The sequence below is a fragment of the Sarcophilus harrisii genome, chromosome 3, assembly GCF_902635505.1.
Source record: "Sarcophilus harrisii chromosome 3, mSarHar1.11, whole genome shotgun sequence".
Lineage (NCBI taxonomy): Eukaryota > Metazoa > Chordata > Mammalia > Dasyuromorphia > Dasyuridae > Sarcophilus > Sarcophilus harrisii.
This window is the reverse complement of record NC_045428.1, coordinates 179,668,377-179,685,629: the sequence shown is the minus strand read 5'-3', so window position 1 is coordinate 179,685,629 and position 17,253 is coordinate 179,668,377. Positions and strand designations below refer to the sequence as shown.

At 36.2% G+C, this 17,253-nt stretch overlaps 1 protein-coding gene across 5 annotated transcripts in view; it reads left to right on the top strand.

Moving 5' to 3' along the window:
- The window catches only part of ROBO1 (roundabout guidance receptor 1), a 622,307-nt gene that overhangs the window by 140,249 nt on the left and 464,805 nt on the right, over positions 1-17,253 (top strand). The window contains exon 1 of one of the 5 annotated variants that reach the window (XM_031958838.1): positions 14,518-15,634. The exons of the other annotated variants lie outside the window; for them this stretch is intronic. Within the exon in view, the coding sequence (XP_031814698.1) occupies positions 15,487-15,634 (148 nt within the window). The 5' untranslated portion in view covers positions 14,518-15,486. Of the gene's footprint in view, positions 1-14,517; positions 15,635-17,253 lie in introns of those variants that run through there. 5 annotated transcript variants of the gene reach the window in all.

Below are 17,253 nucleotides of genomic sequence, written 5' to 3'. Positions count from 1 at the left end.
GAATCATGGTTGGCATAGGTGTTTCCTAAAAAGGAGGTTTGGGGATGAACTCATGGAAAGTCCTAGAGGGAGTTTTAAATCACATGTTTAGGAGAGTGGAAGAAAAAGAATAAGAGAACAGAATCTGAATCTCCTTTTAAATGAGTTTTTCTCTACTTGTTGCTACCATCATGGGAAATTAATAGGCCACCCAGTATTTGTTGTATCATCTTAAAGTGGTTAACTAGGACACACATAGTCCAATGGAACTGACTCAGTTTTGGAGTGGGATGTTAGGGGAATGTATCTTACCTCTTTATTTCCATTATAGCTGCATTCCGCACTGTTTATGACATAAGAAAGTCATTAGAGCACACCAGAGACTGAGGTTTAGCAGAGAAATGCTTTTGTCAAAGCCCTCATTGAAAATGATTCTTATAATGTGAAATTAAAAGAAACAACTTTTACTTTTTGTGTTCACAACATTGGTACAGGAGGCAATGATTATGTAGTATTTCTATAACAGTTTAAGGTTTGCTAAGCACTTCAAAAATATCTCATTTTATCCTCACAACAACCATGGGAAGTAGATGTTATTGTTATCTCAATTTTATAGATGAGGAAACTGAAGTAAACAGGTTAACTGATGTGCCCAAGATCATACAGACAGTAAACATCTGAGACTGGATTTGAACTTAGGTCTTCCTAATTCTAATTCCAACATTCCCTCCTAGCTGATCCTTATATTGTTAAGTGAGATTTAGTTTTCCAGAAATCCTATTCTTCCTGTTTGTCCTAAATTGTCACATAAATCCCTGTCAAAACAACCCAAAGAAAACATAATATTCTGTAGCATTTAAGAACAGATAAAACAGATAAAAAGAACAAATAAGAATAGATAAAAAGAAGACACTTAGCCTATGAAAGGAAGGAAATAAGGAATGAAGGAAGATTAAAAAAAAAAAAAGGGTAAGTCTCTACTGTGTACTAGACCAGGGGTCCTCAAACTTTTTAAATAGGGGGCCAGTTCACTGTCCCTCAGACTGTTGGAGGGCCAAACTATAGTAAAAACAAAAGCTTTGTTTTGTGGGCCTTTAAATAAAGAAATTTCATAGATCTGGGTGAGGGGGATAAACGTCCTTAGCTGCTGCATCTGGCTTGCGGGCTGTAGTTTGAGGACCTCTGTACTAGACCCTATATTAAATGCTTTACGATATTATCTCATTTGATCCTCACAACTCTAGGAGGTAGATGCTATTATTACTCCCATTTTACATTTGAAGAAACTCAAGCAGAAAGAGACTAAGTGGTTTGCTCAATATCACACAGCTAGTGTCTGAGGTCTCATTTGAACTCATGTGTTCATGACTCTTGGTCCATTATGCCAAGTTGTTTCTAAGGGTGTGACTAGATACTTAAATATTGTGATGTTTCTCTGTTCCAAGTCTAAAATTCTCTTTCTGAATTTCTGCGGCATTTAAAATCTTCATTATATTCCATGTAATTATATCTCGTGTTATGTATTGCTCTGTAATCATTTCAGGTTAATCAGTTTTGTTTTCCCAAATAAAATGTAAGATCCTTGAAACTCTCTTCCTTCTCATGAATGCATAATGGCTTTCTTTCCTTCTTTCAAATCTCAGCTAAAGTATTGCAAGATGACTTTTCTGTCCTCCACATTCTTTGTGCCTTTTCTCCAAAATGTTGTCTAATTTACCCTGTACATATTTTGTTTATAAATATTTATATATTGTCTCTTCCATTAGAATATGAGTTCTTTAAAACAGGTAATGTGTTTTACTTTTCTTTCCACCTTAGCACAGTACCTGGCACACAGCAGGTACTTGCTGACTTTTTGGAGGTGATGTGGGAAGACAATCCAATTAACACTCTACTTGTTGGTGGATCTGTGAAGTGCTCTCACCATTGTGGAAAACAATTTATAACTATATTCCAAAAGTCACTAAACTTGTCATACCTTTTACATTAGCAATATCACTATTAGGAAAGTAACTCAAAAGAGATCAATGAAAGAAAGAAGCTATATGTTCAAAAATATTTCTAGTAGCACTTTTTATTTTAGCAAATGACATGAAACTTAAGGAGGGGAATGTTAAATTGTTAAAAGTGTTCATTTCCAGAATTGTGGTATATGAATATACCACAGTGGAATATTATTGTGCCATAAGAATGAAAGGGATGGACTTGAAGAAATTTGGGAATATTGATACAGAATAAAAGTGAAAAGAATCAGGAGAACTGTTTCCTCATGTGCAAAATAAAGGTATGGAACTGATGTGTCTGGAATTCCTTTAAACCTATGATCTCATGGTCCCAGAGGACCAAAAATTAAACTTGCTTTCTACCTCTTCATAGAAAGGTGATGGACTAAGAGTATATGAGCATTTTCAGACATAGGCAACATATGTATTTGTTTTGCTTGACTATTTGTTACTAAGGAAGATTTAAAAAATTATTTTTCTGGAGTGAAGAACTGGAAGAGGGATGAGAAATAGTGATGCCCTTCCCTTCAAAAAATAAGAGCAAAGAATATAAACAAAGTATGTTTTAAAATGCATTAAAAAGGACAGAAATATGTTCAATGGAAAACATAGACAAATGGGATAGTTTTGGAATTAATGTGCTTGACTTACTCTTAATGTTCCTAATATGTTGACAAGCCAGAACATTTTTTTCTTTCCTTTTTCTCATTCTCAGAAATCTTAAGTGGATTTTTTGGCTTTCTTTTATGTACCTTTACACTAAGCTTTGTATTGTAATCATACATTTACTCACTTTATAATCATTACAAGATTTGTAGTTCTTTTTTGTTTTTTTTTTTCCCTTTTTGATCTGATTTTTTTGTTTTTTTTCCCATTATTTATTTTAAATTTTATTTTTTATTAATAGCTTTTTATATACAAAACATATGCAAGGGTAATTTTTCAACACTGACCCTTGTGAAACCTTCTCTTCCAACTTTTCCCCTCCTTCCCAATACCCCCTCCCCTAGATGGCAGGTAATCCCATACATGTTAAATATGTTAAAGTATATGTTAAATACATTATATGTATATATATATATATATATATATATATATTTATTTATTTATTTATCTTGTTGCACAGGAAAGATCGGATTTAGAAAGAAAGTAAAAATAACCTGAGAAGAAAAGAACAAAAATGCAAGCAACATTAACAGAAAGAGTGGAAATGTTATACTGTAGTCCATACTCATTTCCCAGTGTTCTTTCTCTGGTGTAGCTGGTTCTGTTCATTACAGATAAACTGGAACTGATTTGGATCCTCTCATTGTTGAAGAGAGCCACATCCATCAGAATTGATCATCATATAGTATTGTTGAAGTGTATAATGATCTCCTGGTTCTGCTCATTTCACTTACCATCAGTTCATGTACGTCTCTCCAAGCTTCTCTGTATTCATCCTGCTGGTCATTTCTTATAGAGCAATAATATTCCATAACATTCATATACCACAATTTACTCAGCCATTCTCCAATTGATGGGCATCCATTCAATTTCCAGTTTTTAGCCTCTATAAAAAGGGCTGCCACAAACATTTCTGCACATACGGATCCTTTTCCCTTCTTTGATATCTCTTTGGGATATAAGTCCAGTAGTGGCACTACTGGATCAAAGGATAGGCACAGTTTGATAACATTTTGAGCATAGTTCCAAATTTCTATCCAGAATGGTTGGATCTGTTCACAACTCCACCAATAATGCATTAGTGTGCCAGTTTTCTCACATTCTCTCTAACATTCATCATTATCTTTTTCTGTCATCTTAGCCAATCTGACAGGTGTGTAGTGGTAAATCAGAGTTGTCTTAATTTGCATTTCTCTGATCAACAATGATTTGGAACACCTTTTCATATGACTAGAAATAGTTTTAAATTCTTCATCTGAAAATTGTCTGTTCATATCCTTTGACCATTTATGAATGGGGGGATGGCTTGATTTCTTATAAATTAGTCAATTCTCTAAATATTTTGGAGATGAGGCCTTTATCAGAACCTTTAGCTGTAAAAATGTTTTCCCAGTTTATTGCTTCCCTTCTAATCCTGTCTGCATTAGTTTTATTTGTACAAAAGCTTTTTAACTTAATATAATCAAAATTTTCTATTTTGTGATCAATAATGACCTCTAGTACTTCTTTGGTCACAAATTCCTTCCTCCTCCACAGTCTGAGAAGTAAACTACCCTATGTTCTTCTAATTTATTTATAATCTCATTCTTTATGCCTAGATCATAAACCCATTTTGATCTTATCTTGATGTATGGTGTTAAGTATGGGTCATTGCCTAGTTTCTGCCATACTGATTTCCAATTTTCCCAGCAATTTTTGTCAAATAATGAATTCTTATCCCAAAGACAGGGCCTTTGGGTTTGTCAAACACTAGATTGCTATAGTTATTGACTATTTTGTCCTATGAACCCAATCTATTCCACTGATTAACTAGTCTATTTCTTAGCCAATACCAAGTGGTTTTGGTGACTGCTGCTTTATAATATAGTTTTAGATCAGATACAGTTAGATCACTTTCATTTGATTCTTTTTTTCATTAGTTCCTTTGACATTCTTGACCTTTTGTTCTTCCAGATGAATTTTGTTGTTATTTTTTCTAGGTCATTAAAATAGTTTCTTGGGAGTCTGATTGGTATAGCACCAAATAAATAGATTAGTTTAGGTAGTATTGTCATCTTTATTATATTTGCTCGACCTATCCAGGAGTATTAAATATTTTTCCAATTGTTTAGATCTGACTTTATTTGTGTGGAACAGGTTTTGCAGTTTTGCTCATATAGTTCCTGACTTTCCCTTGACAGATAGATTCCCAAATATTTTATTCTAGGGACAGTTATTTGAAATGGAATTTCTTTTTGTATCTCTTGCTGTTGGATTCTGTTAGTGATATATAAAAATGCTGAGGATTTACGTGGATTTATTTTGTATCCTGCAACATTGCTAAAGTTGTGGATTATTTCTAATAGCTTTTTAATAGAATCTCTGGGGTTCTTTAAATATATCATCATATCATCTGCAACGAGTGATAATTTGGTTTCCTCATTATCTACTCTAATTCCTTTAATCTCTTTCTTGACTCTTATTGCTGAGGCTAGCATTTCTAATACATTATTGAATAATAATGGTGATAGTGGGCAACCTTGTTTCACTCCTGATTTTACTGGGAAAGGTTCTAGTTTTTCCCCATTGCATATGAGGCTTACTGACGGTTTTAAATATATGTTCCTGACTATTTTAAGGAAAAGTCCATTTATTCCTATCCTCTCAAGTGTTTTTATTAGGAATGGATGTTGGATTTTATCAAATGCTTTTTCTGTATCTGTTGAGATGATCATATGGTTTTTGTTAATTTGGTTATTGATATAGTCAATTATGCTAATACTTTTCCTAATATTGAACTAGCCCTGCATTCCTGGTATAAATCCTACTTGGTCATAGTGTATTATCCTAGGGATGATTTTCTGTAATATTTTTGCTAATATTTTATTTAAGATTTTAGCATCAATATTCATTAGGAAGATTGGTCTATAATTTTCTTTCTCTGTTTTCAACCTACCTGGTTTAGGTATCAGAACTATGTCTGTGTCATAAAAGGAATTTGGTAGGACTCCTTCAATCCCTATTTTTTCAAATAATTTATATAGCATTGGAGTTAATTGTTCTTTAAATATTTGGTAGAATTCACATGTAAATCCATCTGGTCCTGGGGATTTTTTCTTGGGGAGTTGGTTAATAGCTTGTTCTATTTCTTTTTCTAAAATGGGACTGTTTAGTCTATTTACTTCTTCCTCTGTTAATCTGGGCAAGATATTCTTTCATTTCATTTAAGTTGTCGAATTTATTGGCATAAAGTTGGGCAAAGTAACTCCTAATTATTGCTCTAATTTCTCTTCATTAGTGGAAATTTCTCCTTTTTTATTTTTAAGACTAACAATTTGATTTTCCTCTTTTCTTTTTTTAATCAGATTTACTAAGGGTTTGTCTATTTTGTTGGTTTTTTCATCGAACCAACTCTTAGCTTTATTAATTAATTCAATGGTTTTTTTTTTTTTTTTTACTTTCAATTTTATTGATCTCTCCTTTTATTTTTAGAATTTCAAGTTTAGTGTTTGACTGGGGGTTTTAAATTTGTTCCTTTTCTAGCATTTTTAGTTGCAAGCCCAATTCATTGACCTTCTCTTCTCTATTTTATGCAAGTAGGCCTCTAGAGATATGAAATTTCCCCTTATTACCGCTTTGGCTGCATCCCACACATTTTGGTATGACATCTTATTATTGTCATTTTCTTGGGTGAAGTTATTAATTATGTCTATGACTTGCTGTTTCACCCAATCATTCTTTAGTATGAGATTATTTAGTTTTCAGCTATTTTTTGGTCTATTTTCCCCTGGCATTTTATTGAATGTAATTTTTATTGCATTGTGATCTGAGAAGGATACATTGACTATTTTTGCCTTTCTGCATTTGAATTTGAAGTCTTTATGTCCTAATATATGGTCAATTTTTTTATAGGTTCCATGAACTACTGAGAAGAAAGTGTACTCCTTTCTGTCTCCATTTAGTTTTCTCCAAAAATCTATCATATCTAACTTTTCTAGTGTTCTATTTACCTCTTTGACTTCTTTCTTATTTATTTTGTGGTTTGATTTATCTAATTCTGAGAGTGCAAGGTTAAGATCTTCCACTATTACAGTTTTGCTGTCTGTTCTTGCAGCTCTCTTAATTTCTCTTTTAAGAATTTAGATGCTATACCACTTGCTGCATATATATTTAATATTGATATTGCTTCAATATCTATGCTACCCTTTAGCAAGATATAGTGCTCTTCCTTACCTCTTTTAATTAGATCAATTTTTGCTTTTGCTTGATCTGAGATCAGGATGGCTACCCCTGCTTTTTTGACTTCACCTGAAGCATAGTAAATTCTGCTCCACCCTTTTACCTTTATTCTATATGTATTGCCCTGTTTCAAGTTTTTTCCTATAAACAACATATTGTAGGATTCTGGCTTTTAATCCAATCTGCTATCCACCACCGCTTTATGGGGGAGTTTACCCCATTCACATTTATGGTTAAAATTACCAATTCTGTATTACTTGCCATCTTGTTAACCCCTGTTTATGCTTTTCTCCCTTCCTTCTCCTTTACCCCCCTCCCCAGTATTAAACTTGTGAGCACCACCTGCTTCTCACAGCCCTCCTTTTTTAGTATCCCTCCCCCCCACTTTAGAGTTCCTCCCCCATCTTACTCCTTTTCCTCACAATTTCTGTATTCCCTTCCACTTAGCTTATTCCTTTCCTTTTCACTTTTCCCTTCCCACTTTTGAATGAGGTAGGAGAAATTTCACCACAAATCGAATGTCTAAAATTTTTCTCTTTAAGCCAATTTTGATGGCAGTAAGATACACACTATATTCATCCCTCTCCATTCTTTCTCTCAGATATAACAGGTTTCCTTTGCTTCTTCGTGAAATGTAGTACTCCCACTTTACCTTTTTTCTGGTACAATTTCCTTTCCACCTCTAGTTTCTAGAGCAAATTATACATGTATTCTTTATATATCTTTATAGCAGAAATATAGTTCCCAAGATTTCTTTTTACCTTTTTAGGTTTCTCTTGAGTTCTATATTTGTAGATCAAACTTTTTGTTAAGTTCTGTTTGTTTCATCTAAAATAGGTGAAATTCGCTTATTTCTTTGACTGTCCGTCTTCTTCCCTGGAAAAAGATGCTCATTTTGGCTGGGTAAGTTATTTTTGGTTGCATAACAAGCTCCTTAGCCTTTCGGAATATCATATTCCAGGCCCTTTGATCCTTTAACGTGGACTCTGCTAGATCCTGGGTAATCCTTATTGTAGCTCCTCTATATTTGAATTGATTTTTTCTAGCTGCTTGCAGTATTTTTTCCTTCATCTGATAGTTCTGGCATTTGGCCACTATATTTCTTGGTGTTTTGATTTTATGATCCCTTTCAGTAGGTGATCAATGAATTCTTTCAATGTCTATTTCACCTCTGTTTCTATGACTTCTGGGCAGTTCTCTTTGATAATTTCCTGGAAAATAGTGTCCAGGATCTTTTTTTCATCATATTTTTCAGGGAATCCAATAATTCTCAGATTGTCTTTTCTAGATCTATTTTCCAGGTCTGTTATTTTCCCAAGAAGGTATTTGACATTTTTTTCCCATTGTTTCATTTTTTGGTTTTGCTTGACTGATTCTTGGTGTCTCCTCAAGTCATTCAATTCCATTTGTTCCATTCTGATTTTCAATGAAGTATTTTCTTCACTCACTTATTAAATATCTTTTTCTAATTGTCCAATTGAGTTTTTAAGTGAGTTGTTTTGTTCTATGGAATTTTTTTCCATTTCGCCAATTTTATTTTTTAGAGAGCTATTTTCTTTTTTCCAGTTCATTAATTCTATTTTTCAAGGATTTGATTTCTTTATCCACTCTGTCTTTAAATGAGTTGGATGACTTATCCAGACTGCTTGCCAAGCCTCCCTTTCCTTTTCCCATTTTTCTTCTAGCTCTCTTGTGAGAGCCTTTTAAATTTCTTCTATGAGAGTTGTCTGTGTTGAGGGGGATTTTTTTTTTTAGGGAATTGATTAATAGCTTGTTCTATTTCTTTTTCTAAAATGGTACTATTTAACCAATTTACTTCTTCCTCTGTTAATCTGGGCAGTTTATATTTTTGAAGGTATTCATCCATTTCATTTAAATTATCAAATTTATTGGCATAAATTTGGGCAAAGTAACTCCTAATTATTGCTCTAATTTACTCTTCATTAATGGAAATTTCTCCCTTCCTTTTCATTCTTAAGACTAACAATCTGATTTTTCTTTTTCTAATCAAATTTACCAAAGGTTTATCTATTTTGTTGGCTTTTTCATAGAACCAACTCTTAGTTTTATTAATTAATTCAATATTTTTTTTACTTTCAGTTTTATTAATCTCTCCTTTTATTTTTAGAATTTCAAGTTTAGTGTTTGACTGGGGGTTTTAAATTTGTTCCTTTTCTAGCATTTTTAATTGCAAGCCCAATTCATTGACCTCCTCTTTCTGTATTTTATGCAAGTAGGCCTCTAGAGATATGAAATTTCCCCTCATTACTGCCTTGGCTGCATCCCACACATTTTGGTAAGACATCTCATTATTGTCATTCTCTTGGGTGAAATTATTAATTATGTCTATGATTGTCTGTTTCACCCAATCATTCTTTAGGTTGAGATTATTTAGTTTCTAATTACTTTTTGGTCTATTTTCCCCTGGCATTTTATTGAATGTAATTTTTATTGCATTGTGATCTGAGAAGGATGCATTGACTATTTCTGCCTTTCTGCATTTGAATTTGAGGTCTTTATGTCCTAATATATGGTCAATTTTTGTATAGGTTCCATGAACTGACAAGAAGAAAGTGTAGTTCTTTCTATCTCCATTCAGTTTTCTCCAAAGATCTATCATACTTTTCTAGCGTTCTATTTACCTCTTTAACTTCTTTCTTATTTATTTTTGGTTTAATTTATCTAGTTCTGACAGTGCAAGGTTGAGATCTCCCACTATTATAGTTCTGCTGTATATTTCTTCTTGAAGCTCTCTTAACTTCTCCTTTAGGAATTTAGATGCTATACCACTTGGGGCATATATGTTTAGTACTGATTTTGCTTCATTATCTATGGTACCCTTTAACAAGATATAGTGCCTTTCCTTATCTCTTTGAATTAGATCAGTCTTTGCTTTTGCTTGATCTGAGATCAGGATGGCTACCCCTGCTTTTTTTGCCTTCACCTACTACCTTTTGCATGGTAGATTCTGCTCCAGCCTTTTACCTTTATTCTGTATATATCACTTTGTTTCAAGTGTGTTTCATAGTAAACAACATATTGTAGGATTCTGACTTTTAATCCAGTCTGCTATCTGCCTCCAGTTTATGGGGTGTTTATGCCATTCACATTTATGATTGAAACTACTAATTCTGTATTTCCTGCCATCTTATTATTCTCAAATTATGTTTTTCTTTTTCCTTTCTCCCTTAACCCTTTTCCTGGTATTAGACTTATGAGCACCACTTGCCTTGTGCAGCACTCCCTCTTTAGAATCCCTTCTCCCTCTTGAAGTCCTCCCCTTTTCTTAAACCATTTCTTTACTATTTTTGTATTACCTTTGTATTTACCTTTTGTAAATACCTGTATTTAGCCTACCCCTTCCCTTTTTACTTTCCCCTCCCACTTTTCAATGAGGTGGGAGAAGTTTCCATGTAAACCAAATATGTCTAATATTTTCTCTTTGAGCCAAATCTGATGAGAGTTAAGATTCACATTGTGTTCCTCCCCCTCCCTTCATTCCCTCAGATATAATAGGTTTCCCTTGCCTCTTTGTAAGATATAGTTTCCCTCTTTTTATCTCGACTTTTCCCTTATTCTGGTACAATTTCCTTTCCATCTCTAGTTCCTTTTTTAGACCAGTAAAACTGAATTATACATGTACTTTTTATGTGTACCCATAACAGAAACACAGTTCTCAAGAGTTCTTTTTACCTTTTTATGCTTCTCATGAATCCTATATTTAGAGGTCAAACTTTTTCTTTAGCTCTCGTTTTTTTTGGTCAGGAATAAATGGAATTCACCTATTTCATTGAATGTCAATCTTCTTCCTTGGGGAAAAAAATGCTCATTTTGGCTGGGTAAGTTATTCTTGGCTGCATACTAAGTTCTTTTGCCTTTTGGAATATTAGATTCCAGGCCTTTTGATCCTTTAATGTAGATCCTACTGGATCCTGGGTGATCCTTATGGTGGCTTCTGGGTATTTGAATTGTTTTTTTCTGGCTGCTTGTAGTATTTTTTCCTTGGTCTGATAGTTCTGGAATTTAGTCACAATATTTCTTGGAGTTTTGATTTTGGGATCTCTTTCAGTAGGAGATTGATGAATCCTTTCAATGTCTATTTTACCTTCTATTTCTATAACATCTGGGCAGTTTTCTTTTATGATCTCCTGAAAAATAGTGTCTTGGCTCTTTTTGTCAATCATGATTTTCAGGGAGTCCAATAACCCTTAGATTTTCTCTTCTAGATCTATTTTCTAGGTCTGTTGTTTTCCCAAGTAGGTATTTAATGTTTTTTTCTATTTTTTCATTTTTCCGTTTGTTGTAGTATTTTTTTTTGGTTTTGCTTGACTGATTCTTGGTATTTCCTCAAGTCATTCATTTCCATTTGTTCAAGTCTGATTTTTAATGACTTGTTTTCTTCATTTACTTTTTTATTTCGTTTTGTATTTGTCTAATTGAGTTTTTAAATGAGTTGTTTTGTTCTATGGAATTTTTTCCCATTTTGTCAATTTTTTTTTTTTAAAGAATTATTTTCTTTTTCCAATTAACAAATTCTGTTTTCCTTGGAATTGTTTACTTTTCCAATTCACAAATTCTGTTTTCCTAGGAGTTGTTTATCTTTTCCAGTTTGCAAACTCTGTTTTTCAGGGAGTTGATTTCTTTATCCACTCTGTCTTTTAATGACTTATCCTGACCCTCTTGCAAAGCTTTCCTTTCCTTTCCTCATTTTTCTTCTAGCTCTCTTTTAAGATCATTTTTAATTTCTTCTATGAGAGCCTTGTGTAATGGGAACCAGATCACATCCACCTTTGGATCTAGAGACAGACTATTTTTAGTCTCCTCAGGGTTTGAAGTCTGCTCTCTTTCTGTATAGATGCTATCAATACTTAGATCGTTTGTTCATTTTGAAGAAAACAAACAAACAAACAAAAATCCCCATGGTCTGCCTATCGGGGGCAATGGGGTATTTCCAAGCTGCCTCTACAGACAACAAGAAGTGGTAGTGAAGGGGCAGTGGGACAATACTCACTGTCTATGCTGGCACCTGAAATCAGGTCCTGCAGTCAGCAGCAGTGGAAAGGCAGCTACTAGGGCTGCCCTGGGACCAACAACTGGGGCTGCTCCTTGATCATGCTGAGTCACTTTGGGTGTTGGGTGGGTGTGGCCAGGTCCTGAAAGCCTGTAGCATTTTGGGGTTAAAGCCTTTACCCCTTGTTGTTTATAGCTTCTCTGATGATCTACTGGCTTGCTGCCAGGGCAAAGTAGCTCACACTGTGGTAAAGTTCTCTCAGCAGATTTTCTCCTGGCTGAGATCACACTCTGACCCCCTTAGGTCTGCTCAGTGTGACCAAGCTCTCACTGTCTTCCTGAGTCTGTGCCTGGCCTACCCCTGTTCTGTCCCTGCCCTCAAGCAAAACTTTCTGGTGAATTTCGAGATTATCTTCTGTTGATAATATGTTGTACTCCCAATATTTGTGGGTTCTGACAGTCAAGCACTAATTCTGAGGCTGAATATCATTAAAATAGATTGAGGAATAAGGAGAATTTAGGAAGATGCTTGTGCCCTCTCCTCCATCTTGGCTCCACCCCCGAAGATTTGTAATTCTGTAAGGGAACTTAAGGGACCAGTCTTATTCACCTTTCTAACTCCTGAGACCTAGCATAGCACCTTTTTTTTTACATTGTAAGTACCTTAAGTATTTGGCAATTTACTTAATTTAACTTGTTTGGAATCTGTGTGAGAGGAATGAATTACATATCAAAAGACAGAGTTCAATAGTAAAATGTATAATAGTCACAGCCTGATTCCTTTATGTCAAAAATATGTTAGAAATGTCATAAAAATGAGTTTCATTGTCCATCTCCCCATCAACCTGAAGAATTAGATAATAGCTTGGAAGAAGCTGGAAAGAAGCTGGAAGTAGTTGAGATGAAGTAAGTGTGTTGGCCTTGGCTGTAGAACCCAGGGCTTCTTACTGTTTAGGAGAAAAATATTTTAAATTATTTCACTTGGATTCTCTCACTGAGAGACTGTCAGGAATAAAAGAGTTTACCTGCTTAGTCCTAGCAACCAGTGCCCAAAGGCTAAAAGGAAATGGAACATTTTCAGAGGTATTAATCCTCTGGAGATTAGGAGACCCTCTTTGAGGTAATCTTGCTGAATGGCACCTTGTCTTATTTTCCGTTTTAAAGTTAGTATCCTTTACCAAGGGAAAGTTTGATGGTTTAGAAAATGCACTTAGCTAGCATGGAGATTTAAAGCTTTTGATTATCCTCCACCTCTTTGGTAGAAATTATCCCTTCCTTGGTTTGTTTCTTTATCATCTATTACTAATTTCACTTTAAATGAACATTTTATCAGAGGAAAAACAGATGCTGTTCCTCATTCTCATTTAATAAGGACTTTTGTTTTTAGTATTTACAGCATATTTTGGTCTTCATTTCTGGAAGAAAATTGCTTTGGGGTTTTCCATTCTTATCTTAAGGTTGTTTACTGAAATTTCAGCCAGTCTGTTTAAGATTTAAGGACATCTATGACTATTCTATTTTTTCCTCTCTCTTCTGGAGGATAGAAGCTGTAAACAAGTTGTTGTTTTGTTTTGTTTTTGGCGGAGGGCAAGATATTTGCTTGAACTCACTAGATGAATCTGCAAAAATAAAAATTCTGAATAAATTTTACCTTCAGGACACTGCTGGATTGTTAAAGTCTTCATTTATTACAATATATACACAATGTATTACACATACATGGATTGTATTTATCTTTCTTCTCACTTCTTCTGAACACCTTTTTCCTCCTCCCTACTAGTTTAAAAAAAAAAAAAAACAAACAAAAACAAACGAACGAACAAACCCCAAACAAAGAACATTTTCCATTTGAAAGGCGAAAACTCAGATAACTGTAAACTATTATGTAGAAGTCCGAAATACTTTGTTTCTTTCCTTAATTACTTTCCCCTACTTAAAATTCTCCTTCAAATCGCACTTGAAAATTATATTTAAATCAGTTCAAGGAGGAATTCTTGGACCAGAAAAAAAAAAGATGAAGCCCTCTCGGATTTCTTTATTTTTTTAAAAAAAGATGTTGTCAATTAAAAAAAAAAAAACTTTGTTGGGAGTGTTTGTCTGTGTGCGCCTTTACTTCTAGCGAAATTCAAAGCAACCCCTCCTTCCTTCTCCAGTAACAAAGTTTAATACGTTATTTGTCAGTGTTTTAACAGCTCCCCCCAGTCCCTTTAGAAGGTAGTAAAGTTAAGGAGGTGAAGGGCTGGCGAAGTGGGGGAAGGTATAGTTGCTTCAGGAAGCGGAGACGAAAAGGTTAACTAAACCCAGGGAGGATTTTTTTTTTTTTTTTTTTTTTTGAAGTCTTTGGCTGGGAGGTTCCATCTCTGAGGAAGGTGCGGGGGAGTTTAAATCTGGGAAGGGCGGGGAGGTGATGGGGGACCAGAAGAGGAAAGAAACGGCACGTTCTTCTTTGCTTTGAATTTCCAAGCCTGGGCATTCGTTTTCCCACCTGATCGCTTACTCTTTTAGAAGTTTAAAACAAACAAACACAATAAATAAACAGAGACTCGCCGGAGTTGTTTGTCGGGCCCGATAAGCAGGCTAGAGAGGAGAACCAAGGATTGTGCGGGCCCTTTAAGTCTGCTCGGCCCGGGAGGGAGGGGGGGGGTCTCTGCCATCCGGACTGTGGGAGAAGCCCGTAGCCTACAGAGAGCGCCCGGAGACAACGTGAGAGCAGAAACTTCCGACGCGGCGGAGCCGAGGAGAGACCCTGGGGCTGTGGCTCAGCCCCCACGAGCATCCTTTCACCACCCCTGCCTCGGCTTGGATTGTGTGTGTGTGTGTGTGTGTGGGGGGGTATCCGCGGTTTCTTCTCCTCCTCCCGGGACCTTGCCGGGGGTGGGAAAGGCTTGCGAGCATCGCCCCTTTGAAAGTTGGGGGGGAGGGTTTTGGTTTTTGCTCCTGTCCGGGAGGTCTCCGTGGAGGAGCGCTGCCTTGCCCGGGGCTGGGTGAGGGCCGCAGGCCAGGGAGGAGATGGTCTGGTCTGCACCGAGCTGCGATTGGGGGCGGGAGCGTGCATGTCTCTTTTGACCTGCGGCTCGCTCGGGTCCCGGCTGCATCCCGCAAGTGATGGGGAACCAGGGAGGAGACTGCTGTAGCTGCTGCATCGCCGCCGCCGCCGCCGCCACGCTCGTTTTCATCTCTGCAGACCGCTCCTGCGCACCGATTGCTCGAACTGGGGCCCCCTCTGCCTAGAAGGATTCTTTCCGTGGGCTACTGCCGCCGCTGCGGTTACCCTAGAGGGCTACTTTCAGAGCAGGGTCGCTCTTAGCCGGAGAAGCATTTCTCGCCCTTCCAAATCCCTTGGTGGTCTCTGCGCCTGCCCTCGCCTCTGATATTTGGTGGGAGTCTTGAGTAAGAGCTGGTCGTCTGGAAACTCTTTGTTATCCTCTTTGGATGGTGTCTGGGATCATCTGGGCTCCTTCTCTGGATAAAAACCGGAGCGAACCAACCTTGGGCAAGACTTTTGTCTTTTGAAAAACTCGGGGGTCTCGACTAGAGAGATCTACCCGTAGTTTCGGAAGATTCCAGGATTAATCCACGTTGCTTATATTAAGCCTTTGTGTGTGTGTGTATGTGTGTGCGCGCAAGTGTGGATTCGCAAATTTGTGGGCACCGTTTTACCCCCTCTTGGCATGAGACTGTTTGCAGAAGTCACCAGAGGACAATGATCGCTGAGTCTGCTCACTTTTATCTCTTTGGATTAATATGTCTCTGTTCAGGTAATTCATTTTTTTTTCTATCCCAAAACTCCCCTCCTCTCTCTATCCGCCATTTATTTAAAAAAAAACTAACAATTTCAGAGCCAGTAGGCGTTGGAAAATAGGTGGTTCGCCACCTCAAGGCTTTTTTGATCATATTTCCCCATTTTTTCTTTTTTTTGTTAAAAATTAAAAAAAAAAACCTATTTCTCCCCCCCTCCCCCTCGCCTCCCTCCCACCCCCATCCGAAGTCTTTGGTAAAACTGAAGTCTGCCCCTCTGGGTGGAAGGGAGCCGGAGGTGGTGACTGGATGGTGCCAATCTCCCTGGATGGGCCGTTTAGTTTTATCTGTGGGTTGCTTTCTTTCTTAACTAAGAGCTTAGAGGAGAGGGGCGCTGTAGAGGTGCTCCTAGTAGGCTTGTGGCCCCCTGAATCCGATCCTCAAAGCCAGACGTGCCTCCTTCAGAGCAAAAGGGATTATTAATCTTTTTATGTAGCCAAAGACTGTAATTAAAACCCGATCAAGAAGAAACTGCAGGAAATAACTTTTTCCTATGGTAGTCGCTCTTCCTTGGTTGGGCTTAGAAATTCCTCAAATGAAAGGTACAGGTAGGAAAACACACCCCAGCTGAAACGATCCCTTCATTGTTATAGTAAAGTTAAGGTTCTTATAATTTTTGAAGAATTTTTTTTTTATAGTGGTATTATTTATCCTCCGTGTAAAAGACTGATTGTTGGGAAGATTATCCCCAGACTTTTTGGTAGTGAATTTTACTGTAAATTTATTGTTTTCCATTAGTTTTCTTGCTCACAAAAACTGGGGGGTGTAGGGGGGTGTGTGGGGGGGAACGGACGGAGGGGGCGGGGCGAAGTGGAAGGTGGAAAGGAAGGAAGGTATATTTAGCTCCTTCAATCTCTCTTTCCCTACTTGATTGATTTTGGTATTAATTAAAAGTTTCAGGTTTTCCTCCTTCAAGCATTTTTTTTTTTTGGGGGGGGGAAGGAAATTACAATATACAGAAAATCCATCTCAGGGAACTTTTATAATTGTTTATTCAGCTTTAATTTGCATCCTAACTTTTACCACAAACTTTATATGATTAAGGAACAATTTTGAGTTTTTTTTTTTTTTTTTTTTTTTTTTGTCCTTAACCATTCTTTTTATTCTAACCAGTGATTTTACTTAAAATAATTTCTGGAAAATTAGAACACAGTTCGCTACTGTTAAAATCATATAGTTGACTGCAAGAAAATCCCAACAACTTGAGAAATGTTTATTGAGCAGAGACTACATTAATGATAGAGGGAAGTTAAAGGAGAGTTTTTGCCTATTGGCTCTTAAAAATTATTTAGGGTAGTTAAACCCGCAGTTGTACTCCTGTGGACAGGTAAATAAATTAAAATGTAAAATTTCTTCACCTTTACCTTTTCTATGTAGATCAAATCTCAGTAGTTTGCTTGTCTGGGTTTTTGAATAAGTTTATTTCCACTACCCTGCCTGCCTTTCCTTAAACAATTATACATATCAGAAGCATCAAGATGTGATTTCTGTATTTGATCTAGTCTCTTACAAATTTCTTAATTTAATTTATTGGTGCAGATTGCTTTGAGATAATTTTTAATTCACTTTTTTTGTTAAA